The sequence below is a fragment of the Pezoporus wallicus genome, unplaced genomic scaffold, assembly GCF_028554395.1.
Source record: "Pezoporus wallicus isolate ANWC-B61680 ecotype Strahan unplaced genomic scaffold, APGP_CSIRO_Pwel_v1 contig_5069, whole genome shotgun sequence".
NCBI lineage: Eukaryota > Metazoa > Chordata > Aves > Psittaciformes > Psittacidae > Pezoporus > Pezoporus wallicus.
In genome coordinates, this window is record NW_026642361.1 from 8,663,322 (window position 1) to 8,676,194 (window position 12,873).

The following is a 12,873-nucleotide window of genomic DNA, read 5'->3' on the forward strand; positions in this document are numbered from 1 at the left end:
ATTTACCTAGAACGACAAGAAGACAAACCCCACATTTACTACCGCGCTGGTACAGCTTGGGGGGGGGGGGAGGACATTCCTGCATTGCTTTAGTGGTAGAGATTTGAGGATGCGCAGATTAATATCAAAGTGCTGTTAACAAGGAATGTTATCATGTATTAATTTTACTTGTTGACCTATATACACTTTCTATTACCTCACAGTTCTTTTAATGTGACTTGGCTCCTTGGACCATATCAAATTAACTTCTGAATGTACAGTCAGACTTGACATAGAATTTGTTCATTTTGAACAAGTCACTTTTGCAACTCCCACTTCTGGTCAGAGCAATTGTCATTTTGAGCAAGCATGAGGAAAAATAGAGGAACAGTCTGGTCAAGTTTAGAAGCACCTACAGGGTAAATCCAAACCCAAATTCCAAGTTCCTCTGAAACCTGGTCTTCAGTCTCAGCATCTAGCTTTCCATTCTCCTGCTACAAAGACTCCCATACACACCAAAGTTCCTCACACCTTTGCTTCCTGCCTTAATAGTGCTCTCAGTCGTTCCAAACCCATCCCTTTCCACCATACAGCTCACACCACAGGACAATTGTAGACCCTCAAAAATTGTTTCACCCAATATGCTCACCCACTTTTTCCATTCCTAAAAAAAAAGAAAAAACCACAAAAAATGAGTCTTCCAACAGCTCAAACTAAACCATCACATACAGCTGTTGGAAGGAGCTACACTGGAGGGCTAGGCTCAGATCCAGAAGAGACAGTAATTCCAGATGGACTCAAACGGCTGAGATCTATGGCCTTCACTCTTGGGCACCTAGTACACATGATTCTACAGCAGACAAAACCAAAACACATCTTTCATCTCAAAACCTGCTGTATGCAGCCCACTGCTGTTACCCTTTCTTTCCAGGTCAAAGAATCCACAGTAGCAAGAGCTAATTATCATTTAAAATGCCCAACAAACACAAAAGGCAGCAAGCAAGGAGTACAAACAGGAGGAGGACATGGACAAAGGAGATTTATCTATTATATAAAACAAGCCCTTGTTTCAACTGTCACCAAGTGTGACTTAGAGTATGATAGCAACGAGTGTAAGAGTCAAAGTTTTGGCATTAATAGCCTGTCACCATGTCAGACAAACTTAGGAGCTTCTTTTTCAATGGCCATGCTCATAATGCCTTACCCCCACTCAGAACAGTGTTTGCACTTGAGGCACAGCATTTAAGATTAGCACCCTGAAATATGCAATTCCCAAGTCAATCACACCTACCACTTTCCATATCTTTCTTCACAAACTGTAACCTGCTTGGTTTCCTTCTCTCCTTACCCACCCTGCTGGTGTAGTAAAACCTGCTGAAAATACTGTCAATATGGAAATTTAAAAGGAAAAAAAAAAAGCAAAGGCAACACATTTACCAAACCCATGCACTGAAATATCACTTACAACTAATTCAGTTTTGTTAATACACGAAACTTAGAACTAGCTTAACATATTCAAACTAGGCCACAGACATCTGAAATTGATGCATTAAGATCACCCCAGTGCCACAGGTTCAGGAAGATTGCAATTTACTCATTTTGTGGAGTGTTTTATGGAGATACACACGTATCTTAAAAACGTATACACAAAAACAATTTGGGGCAACATTTCTAAAAGAAAGAGCTTACAGATGATCTCAAGAGAACTGTTAAAGGAGCTACTGACTGGTATCTGATGAAAGGCATAAAAAGAAGCCTTTTAAGCATACAGAAATGAAGATGTAATGCAACTCACTTCAGAAAGTATAACTACTTCTGCAAAAACTAACAGCCCTGACAGAGCACCCTTTGTTAAAAGCAGCCAAATCTCAGGCCCTAACCTGAAATTGACGTTTAATTTAAGAAAAAAGTACTGGAATCTTCAGATTCTATCAAATCATCTCCATAGCTATTAGATCCCTAAAAGCAGGGATTTAGGGGACCATATCCACAGTCTAATCTGGTTAGTTTACTGCTTCAATCATGGTAAATTAATACTGCAATCTTATTAAAATAATTTCTAGTGAACGATATTGGTAAAGATCTTCTTTCTTCCAGCAGATAAATTCCAGATTTATACACACGCATTTGCCAACACACAAATTACTACAAGCACTATCTCCCAGACTCAAATACATTTATCCATCCCTGACTGCACTCCTGAAAGCCAAAACACTTTCTCCAGTAGTTCAAAAAGCTCACAGCTTTCTCCACAACTTCATTTCATTCTCCAGCAAAGGTTTCCCTTGACAGTATTTCATTGACGCATCACTAGTTTCTCTTCAAATACACACCACTGTCAGTCAGTGGCTGCTCACAGCATTGTTGCGTTCATCTACCCTTGGTGCACAGTAAAAACGTGTTACAAGCATCGCAAGCACAAATCACCTAGAACAGAAACAGTCACAATTCCAAGCTATGAGGACCATCTAGAGTGGTCCAAAGAAATTCCATGTGTTTCAGTCAACAGACTACAGTATACAAAGGTGCAAATGCAGAATCTGTAGAAACTACTTCACATCTGTAATGCTGCAGGCTCCAGGAACAGCACTGTAAATAGAAACACCAGGAAGCAGGAACAAGCACCTGTACAATTATGGAAGTGTATTCATACAAAACTGAGTGACAGTACCGTTTAAAAAACATGGCAAGCCTTCAGAATAGCAATCCTGAAAGTTTTCTTCTGATTAGTAGTGCGCAAGTTTGCTACCTGGTTGGTGAGATTCCAGGTGGCAATGTCATCCCTCCTTTCACTGCTTGGAAGATCACGTCTTCTGCTTTTTGCAGTTCGCAATGACTGCTGCAGCTCTATGAAAATGCATCTTCTGCATCCTAGAGATTTGCAGCTGACAGCATCCTTTTATACATCAGCTTTGACAGACGAGAAGCAGATCCCCACCAAAAAACAGTTGTTCCATAAGTGAAAATATCTGAAATGATGGTAAGGCCTTTTTTTAAACCTGAGCTATTGAACAAATACTAAATGTTTCTGATTTAAATGTTTCTTTTTCAAATGTAACCTATGAGTAACTAATATAATCACAGCAAAGGCTGGTCAGTTAGATCCATCTCAATTAAGTATAGGAAACACCTTTTTGCTTATGACCAAACCCTCGAAATGACTAAGTCATTCACAAAAACACTCGAAATTAGTTTCTAGAAAGCATTAAACCAGATTTTACCTGAATAAGTGTCTTCAGCCCCATCTATTCAGCCTCTTAGTTCAATAAAACAGACATACCAGTTATGAAGCACTTTTTAAAAATTGCCTCAAGCTTTTCTCGCCTTTAAAACCAGTACATATCACCTACAGACCTTATTATTAGTTCCAGATTACAAACTAAGCTTTTAAGTGGAAAATAAAGTGCAACCTTCTTTTATAAAATCAATTCAGAAAACAAAGCTTTTGCACTTATGTGTTTTACACATTTGAAGGCAGTTTCAGATACTGTTTTAAGTGGTCTTTGATCTTTTCCCTTTCTCTAGCCACTAATTTGTGTCCAGTCTCTCTTAGAGCTGCCTGTGCAAATAAACAGCAACTATAACACACTGCCTCCTTTAAGTCACATACATTTGAAAAAGAAAGAAGTGTTTGTAGCATAGCTTCTTATTAGGAAGAGGGACATCAACTCATGATCAAGTATAGCCTCAAATTGGCATATCTTCATTGCTATCAAATAAGCACACCTACTTACAGTGAAGAGTTAAAACTCATAAATGGAAAAAAATATTGCTGATTCAAATCACTAGTATAGCGTGATGTGCAGCAGTGTATTACCACAGCATCCAAAAAACTTTAAAGCTGCCGAACCGGATCAGCCACAGAACAACCAATGCATGCATCACCCTGCTCACACTAATGACTCACACTTATAGCATCAAGCAGGGGTCGCTATATTGAACTACTGCCCAGAGAAGTCACACTGATGAATGCAGAGAAACTACAGTATCGCAAGGGAGGAAACACTGAAAGTACTTTGATCCCTCTTTTTTCTTACATGTATTTATATACGTTGTGTTTGTTTTAATTTTTGCAGGTTTCAGGAAACAGCTCAGTGTGAAGCAATAAAAATTTTAAGTACAGGTTTAAACACCAGAATTACAAACCAAAGATAACTGCTTAAAACAAGAAGCAGCTCATCATTAAACTACAATACTGAACATATGAAACAATTAATGGGTAATTTGGGCCAACAGAACATTACACCCAACATCACCAGCAATGATCAAACCATCCATCCAACACAATACCTATGCTTAGATAAACCAAACTGCTTGTCTAATCCAAATACACATAATCTTGGACAGAGCTACAGGCAGCATAACTACTACTGTAATAAGGTGCACAGGATACCATGGACTACACTAACAGCCTTGAACTAAGAATATGCCATAAGAACATCCAACAGCATTTTCTACACTGGCTGACTATAAAACAGCCTATGGCTATCAGATGAAGCAAAAAACAGCTCCTGCAGAAAAAAAAGGTTGACAAGAAGAATATGTTTAAAAAGTTACATGCTCCTAAGAAAAACAAGGTGAACAACCTGCAGTTAGTTACCCAGTTTGCATCTACTGCCTGCAATAACAGAAGCTTGACAAACATACTCACTTCCCTTTTGTAGGTTTCAACTTAGAGCAGATTGAGTTTTACTCCAAGAGCACAAAGGCAGCTCATTAATTTTCTTTTTTATTCAGAAATTAACTGCACAATCACCTCACAAGGTAGCTACCCAAATATCCATGAACTCTCAACCTGACTTCCGCTAACCAACAGATAACATGTTTTATCCTGTCCAAAACAGTGTGATATAACTGAAAGAATCAGAACAAAATCACTAGTGTGCTTTGAAGAGACAATAAGAAACAAGTTCAGCAGCATTTTAACCATAGAGCCCTTTCTACCCATATGTGAAAGCAAGCAGAGGATAAGGCAAAACCAGAACACTACTTACTTGTTGCTACGCTTGCCTAAAAATAAATGGTGCTTTAAGGCTGCTCTGAATTGTTCTAAATCTGTTCTGTTCAGTTACCTCACAAATCAAACCCTGAAAGAGTGATTGTACCACAGGAGGTTCTTACCTGCTAAAGGAGTGATCGATACCTATGCCATTCACAGTGTTTCCATTGATCTACCTGGAGCGGAATCTCTCATAACAAATTGCAAATCTTTCCTGCCTTCCCCAAGGAAAAATCTGTCTCAAATACAGATTCAAAGGTACACAGGGTTGTCTTAAATCCCTTTTCTGTGAGAGAGGTAATCCATACCTACTCAAATGGGTCATCAAGTACTAGTTTGATGAAAGGTCCTGCTGACAGCATGTAAAGTTCACCAGAGCATTTAAACTAACAGAGATCTAAACGCAGTTTATGCTTTTCTCAGCTGAAAGTGCCAACAAATTTGTCACAGAAATAAACAAGAATGACAGCACAAAATATTATAAAAAACAAAGTCAAGAAAAATATGCTGGCTGAATTTAATTTCTCAACAAATCTGGTTTACACTCAGCATTGTATTAGATGGAAGAGTTTCAATCAGCTTGAACCATCTTAGAAAAACTACAGCTTAATAATAGTGTTCAACCTCCCCCACCATCCTTCACCCCACTATTGTTTCTACCAATGTTCATCCAATTGCAGGAGGAGAGCATTAAGCCAGAGGAAAACTTAAGTCCCCAAACCAGTCTACAACAAAATCTGAAAAGCAACAGCACAAGAAAAGGGACAAAGAAGTTGAGAACTGCAAAGCAGCATTAGCCTGAACTAGCTTAAAACTGTCATGGAACAATACCATGAGTATAAGCTGCCTTAGTAAGAGAATGCTCTTTTAAGGCGGTTTTTATTTTGTCCTCAAAGCATATCTAGAAGTGATTGGGATGCAAAAGAAAATTTAATAGGTTCAAGAATGTACACATTCGAGATGAATGTTTACAATTTACCTGAAAACTTTTCCATCATGTTTCTTGTCCCATTACAGTAAATATAACACTGCTCTTAAGCATTATTTGGATTTCTCAGAAAGATTCCAAACTTGTACTGCAAGCATGCTGCAATGAAACTTTTATACAAAATGCTATTTCACATAAAGATAATTCTAAGCCTGAGCCAAGTTTCATAATAATCTGCTCTTCTGAGCAACCTGTTTCAAAGCCATAGAACTTAAGCTGTACCACTAGGAACTTGGACATTGCAGAAGTCCGAATTAAAAAGAAACATGCCATTTGTATTGTTTGTTTATAAAAAGGGGGGAAGACACATTTAAACAACTCCACAACCCTGATAAGACTAGTGAAAAAGTAGTAACAATTACATTACTATACTGCTAAGATTAAACTTTGGCTTGAAACTCACTATTCCTTAACTAGTGTCTCTGTACAAGTTACCATCACTCAATATATTTCAGAAGCTGAGGCAAACATAGCTCCTAAGTACATAAGCAGATGTACACACAGGCTTTAATTTTCTGCTTTGATAGTCTGATGGAGCAAACTGTAAAGAATAACAAGCTGAAACAAACTAACTCAGCTAGTCACAATGTGAAACTACTCTTCAAGGCTGTCCAAAGCTCTTGCACAGCAAGTTTACTTCAATTCATGCCTCATGCAATTTAAGTAGAGTAGATGGAGTATTTTAGAAAATCTGAGCTCATAGAACAAGAACCATTCTCAGTGAACACTAGAAGCTTCTTAAAGGAGAAGGCCCCCTTGAAGGGCACAAAAAGTCAGAAGGGCCAAGAATAAAAAGTACGTCACGATAAACAGCACCTCTTCAAAGGGTGCTCTGGAAAAGCTACACCAGATGTACAATTAAAGTGAGGAAGAGAGGGCAGTGAAGCAACAGAAGCCTCTCAAATGCAAGTAACTGCAGCCTGACTCCACAAAGCATTTACAGTTTCTGCAGAGCACGAACAACCATCAACAGCGTATTTTGAATATTAGTGAAGAGTTAAGTTCCATATTTGATAACCAAGACTGTGTATTTACCATTTTTGGTTTTAATCTCTGCTTGAAAACTACTCAAATACATCTACCTATTCACAGTCAAATATCAATGAGGCAACCACCAGTGAATTATAACCTTCTTAAATCTATTGAGCATTCAAGAATTATCACCAAAGAACAAGCATGTCATTCACACATTTGCAGCAAGGACTGCATGTGCCATGTCACCTGAAACTCCAAATGTTAATCCACAATGTCAAGAAAAACAGTTCTGTAAAAACTAAAATTAAGACAGGAAGCCTACAAGTATAACAGCTCCCTTGCGGACATCAATTTCACAATTATTTTGTGTAGCAGTGGCCTTGAAGTTTTTCAAAAATGCTTTATGTTGTTCAGTCATTAAACAATTCCTTATACCACAGAACAAGAATACTCACCATTTCACAGCTAAGTTTTGCACCTCACCATTTTTATCTTCCAGTAACTTCAAAATCATCTTCACCACCTTTCTTTCACTGTCATCATCCAGCTTGATAGAATCTTTCTGTAGTTCTGTCATTAAGTCATTAGTAGCCATAAACCTGACAAAAGATAGTCAGATAATTATTACCAGAAGGATACAGGTTATTCACGGTGCTCATGATTCAAGATTCTCAGTTTCCACCATGGGCTATCACATAAATCATATTTAACACTGGATTACTGTTAGCTGTTTTTAGCTTTTATTTTAGTTATAAAAAAAAAGGAGAAAAATCATATTTGAAACAGAAAATAACTTTTAGTTGGGTCATCATCCCTCCCTGATGAGAGCTGCTACACATTTTAATTCCAGTGTTTCCATTATATTCTAAATGATCTTTACAAATTAAAACTCACTTTTCTGGATTTTAAGTAGTCCTTTCATGAGCTATGTTGATGTTTTAAAAAAAACGGGCTTTTTAAAAGCCTTTTTATAAAAATAATTACCTGAGTTTATTTTAAGACTAATTTTAAGCAAGAAGAAAAATACAGAAGGTTTTTCAAACATTCTCCCATAAAATTCACAAAAGCCAAACAATGGAGGAATAAAAGCAAGCTACAATTAATGTATTTTGCATTTTTTTGCCCTGTACAGACTACTTGGTTTATAGTTCAGACAACAGCAGATCATGTTTATCCAACCCTCAACCCAGGGTGCTACATTAAAGACCAGGATTAATTCTTGACAGATCAAGCAAATAAAATCATCTTTCATATCCATTGATTTTCTGTTCAGTAACAGTCACATCCCCCAATAAAAGAACATGCTAGGAAATGCCTTTCCAAAAATATTGCTTTTATGCCTTTTGTTTCTCTTCCTTCTGAAGTCTGTTTTCCAATCTGTTTTTCTTTTGTAAGTGCCCTCTCTTCTCAGAGGAAATAATACAGATGTATTACTCAATTATGAATCCCACGGGCTTCAGTACCGGTCCCAACCCGCATTCAAAGCCACAGACAAAAATGGTTTGTAATTAAACAGTTTAGGCTGACATTTGGACTTCAGGCACATAAGCCTCAGGCAGACATCACTTGAGCTCAGGTCATACTTGGAAGGTTATCTCTATAGCCTGACATGCTAGATATTTCTCTGTTTTTACTGAAAATGAAAGCCAAGCCTCTGCATAATCTTAATATGCATCACAAATACCAGATGTCTGTCCTCACATAATGGACTTCAACTTGTCCTGTCTTTTAATACAGTAATTCCAGCCTAATAGACTGGAAGGTGTTTCTAAGATAAGACCTCACTCATTTTTCATTCTCACCAACACACCCACTGAAGCAACCCCGTAATCTGACAGGAACCAGATGTGTGCATAAGCAGATGATAAATGCAAATAGCATCAGCTTTTAAGCACAACAGGGAAAAAAGCGTCTTGGTAAGTAAAGGTAACGAACAGATAGGATGGGAATAAGGATATACATAAAATCATCCAATAGCAGAAAATTCAAAAACTGTCTCCTTGTTATCGTTATGTTTAAATCCTTTTCTTAAACAGTCTTAAGAGCTTCCCCTCACTTCCCTGGTCAATAGTTCTCATTTCCTAGTCTTACAAGTTCACACACACTCATCACCTAATTGTGACAAGTTCCTAAACTGAGCAAAGCTTGTGCATCCTCTGCGCATTCACAAGCTTCTGCACTCAACTACAACTGAAGAGTCCTCCTGGCAGACTCCTCTATTAAAATAAATCCAACTCCTTCCCAACGCTGTGGGGAGGCTTGGCAACCTTAAAGTAGCTGGTATTTAGAAACATGGTTTTGAGTAGTTTAGATGTGGCCTTTAGTCATGGCTGCTTCCTCCTCAGGCACATCAAACTTTACCTGGTGCAAAGTAGTAGCACATAAGCAGCTCCTCATACCTTGTACTCAGAGTAGTCATTCTCCTCCTCTCACAGCCACACAGTAAATTGCCACCTTACGTTACTGCCCATTTTAGAGTCTGAGTTTCTGGATACTACAAACATTTGTGCCAGACAAGTCAGTCATTAAACAAGTCAGTTTAGTCAAAAAGCAGAGGGTTAAATTTTATGGTAAAGTGGCTACTTGAACTGTAAGTTATACTCAGCTTCTTGGTATCAAGAAGTTAACTACAATGTCCCTCTTCAAATACACCTTAGAAAAATGCACTAAATACTATTTTATCTATTATGCAAATAAGACACACAAAGTTTCATAAAATGCATTACCGCATAACAGCCAGTTTGTAAAGGTCTACTGTCACCCATTTCCATGGCTTGTAAAGTCAGATTTTAATCTACGCTAGGAATTTTTATTTGGTTTCTTGTTTGTTTTGTTTTTCTCTCCTGTTAATTGTTTTTGTTTGTTCGGGTTTTTTTACTATTTAAGAACCCCAAAGTTGTTCAAATGTCCTAAAACAAGTAATTTTTAAAGTGCACTCTACACAATTACAAAGCAAGTTTTAAGTACATGCAGCTGGGGAAAAAAGTGCTTGCTACAACTGCATTTGATAGGTATAACCTAGCTTTTTTATGCAAAAAGTTTTATACTCAAAGTCAGTATTTAGCTGGTATCCATTAGAATTTTTTCTAAGTCATGCTCCCCATTAGTACAAAACGGAAAGCTCACTTAATCACAGAAACAAATTAGTATGATGAAAGTACAGAAATCTTTGCTAATATTCAGAGGAAAAATGTTTGAATTTATTTTTAGTACAATTTAAGTAAATCAGGAAATTCTGGATTGCCTCTTTTTAGACTAACCAAATTGTTTTTCTACTTCCAAACTTTCTAGCTTAAACTTCCCAGGTAATATCAAGCTACTAAAATATGACAGGAATCAACATAAATTCCCATAAATTTATTTCACGTGTCCAGTGCTACAACAGTTTGTCAAAAGCAAACAAGATTATTCCAAGTCCAACTCTATGGTTATTTAATCTTCACCTCTGTTTTCCTTTAGGTCTTAATATATTAACAAAAGAATTGTTTGGATGTCCACGTGTTTTTTAACTGTAAACTAAGCACTTTAATGCTGCAGCAAAGCAACAAAACCCCAGTGTCTTTTACGCCTTTTCCCTGTCTGAATTCATGTACCCTCTTTGACAAATAAAGGCTTCAAATGTGAATTACCAGTTGCACACAATACAAACAAATGTAATTATTTTTAACATTTTGCTACAACTATTGTGTATTACCTTTGCTGGGTTTTAAATAACTTACTTACAACATTTCATTTTTTGATACTTTATACTTTCTGATCCTTGCTTTTTAGCTACTATTAATTTACTGCAAAGCAAGCAAATGATCAATAAGAAGTAGTGCTCCCATGACAGAGCCTCAAAATTGATATACTCGTTCTGTCCACTTAAGACTCAACTGGACCTCTCTCTCTGGATGCAAAGACTTTGAAAGGCAACACCAAATTATGTGAGTAGCACAAAACTCTTCTGTCTACAACATGCAGCAACCCGAAAGCACGTGAGCTCAAGATGATGTTCAAGCCTGCTGTGCTGGGTGGCCCTCCCTGCTCCTATCTGCAGAGTCACAGGGTCCGTATTTTTTGAGGTTGGGAAGGGACCCTGGGAGGTCATCTCACCCAATCTCTGCTGCTGAAAGTGGGGTCAGCCACAGCAGGCTGCTCGGGTCTTTGTCCGTTCGTCTTCTGAGCATCTGCGAGGCCAAAAAAAATCAAACGCTAACTTCCGCCTTCACCTATCCCCACGCAGCTCTGCAAACCTGACGACCACTTCGCTCCTCACGGCTGCCTAGGATATCTGCCCACGAGGCGTGGAGGCCGCGGCTTTTCGGGCACTGCTGTGTCCCGTCCTTCACCGGCAGCGAGAAGAGGCCCTGCCTCCCAGGAACTTACTTCCCGGGGTAGCTGCAGATTCGCGCCCTGCCCTGCAGAGGCAGCCACGGAAGAGGGGCCTCTCTCCACGCAGGGAGGTACCGAGGCAAGCACGGCCCGGTCTGGCGGTACCGGGCCCTGACAGCCGCGGCGCCAGGCCCGGGGCCGGCGCGGAGACGGCCATGGGGGCAGGGAGGCTCGGGGCCTGCGGGCGCGCCGGGGCCGGGCGGGCGCGCGGGGGAGGGCGCGGCGGGGGAGCGGCGGCGGCGGCGAGCCCCACCTGAAGTCCTTGTCGCTGGATGTCATTTTCTCCAGCAGGTTGGAGATGTGGTACGAGGCGCTCGCCATGTTGACGGACCCGGCCGGGAGGGAAAGGAGGAGAGGAGAAGAGAAGAAGGCGGCAGCGTCTTCCCGGCCGCGCCGGCTCCACTTCGCCCGCTGCTGAGGACGGCACGGCGGGCCGGGGCCGGGGCCAGAGCCGGTGGAAGGGACGAGGGCGGCGGAGAAAGGCGGGCACTCCGCCGCCTCCTGCGGCTGACACGGCGGGAGGGGCCGGCGGGCTGGGAGCCACTAGCGCTTGGCGCCGGGTCAAAGGTCGCGGAAGTCCCCTCCCCGCTTTGCGCTGTCGGCGCCCCTGGATTGGCTCTGCCACTGGGAGGGAGGTGCCCACGGCGGTGTGACGCCAGGGCGTACGTGGCGCAGAGCGTGCGCGGGAAGTTTAGGCCTCCGTTGCTTGCCGGGATGTGGAGCCTCGTTGTGGTGAGCCGGTGAGGCGGATTGCAGCTGGGGTGGTGTTTGTTGGGGTTCCGCAGGTCTCACCTCGAGCTAGAGCCGACTCTGTAGCTTCTGTTCCGGGCCCTCTCATACATGTGCGGCTGCCATCGCTGAGAAATGTTTGATGGAAGCCAGTAGTGGTGATGTGAAAATCAAATTTCTTGGTTTAAAAAAAAAGAGGGGCAAGCTCCTGTTTGGCTGTAGTTTGAAGAAGACAGCTTGAAAATCTGATGTAAGCACTTTCAGAGCCTTGGAAGCCAAAGGATGTATTTCAGATAATTTTTATTTATTTATTTATTTTTCTTTTATAGCTCATTCATGTTGATCTTGTTACTTTTCTGGGCCTAACCTGTGATCTGTTTGTGCATCAGTACATGGTACAGAGCAGTGGGAGAACTGGGGTAATATTTCCATACTAGATCTTCCTTAAGGTTCATGTTAAAATACAAGAACGTTAAATAACCTTAATCCCTCTCAGTTACGCATGTGTACAGCAAAACTAAAAAGCTTTTAGATCACTTAATGTGTATTAAAAAGAAAAAAGGACTAAAAATTTCTTTTAAATAGGCATTTATTACATGCATCTTGCAGGCAGCCTTGGACAACAGCTGGTGGAAAGAATGTGTTCTACTCGGTGGAGAGAAACTGTGTGTCACTGCCATGGCCTGTCACCCAGCCACAGTGTTCAAGCTTGTATTTTCGAAGATAGTCATATTGCTAATCGTCTTTGTTGGAGAGAGAGCTTAATAACGTACTGATCTCATTCCCCGGAGCAACTTGGTCATAGGTTAGCACTGTACAGTGAAATAGT

The 12,873-nt window shown here is 40.3% G+C and overlaps 1 protein-coding gene across 2 annotated transcripts in view; it reads right to left on the reverse strand.

Moving 5' to 3' along the window:
• Nucleotides 1–11,737, reverse strand: part of CAND1 (cullin associated and neddylation dissociated 1) — a 28,145-nt gene extending 16,408 nt beyond the window's left edge. The window contains exons 1-2 of one of the 2 annotated variants that reach the window (XM_057429380.1): nucleotides 11,569–11,737; nucleotides 7,397–7,540 (exon numbers count right to left, since the gene is read on the reverse strand). In XM_057429380.1, coding sequence (XP_057285363.1) covers nucleotides 7,397–7,540; nucleotides 11,569–11,636 — 212 coding nt within the window. In that variant the 5' untranslated portion in view covers nucleotides 11,637–11,737. Of the gene's footprint in view, nucleotides 1–7,396; nucleotides 7,541–11,568 lie in introns of those variants that run through there. The other variant, XM_057429381.1, reaches the window with a different exon arrangement.
• Nucleotides 11,738–12,873: the final 1,136 nt, after the last annotated feature.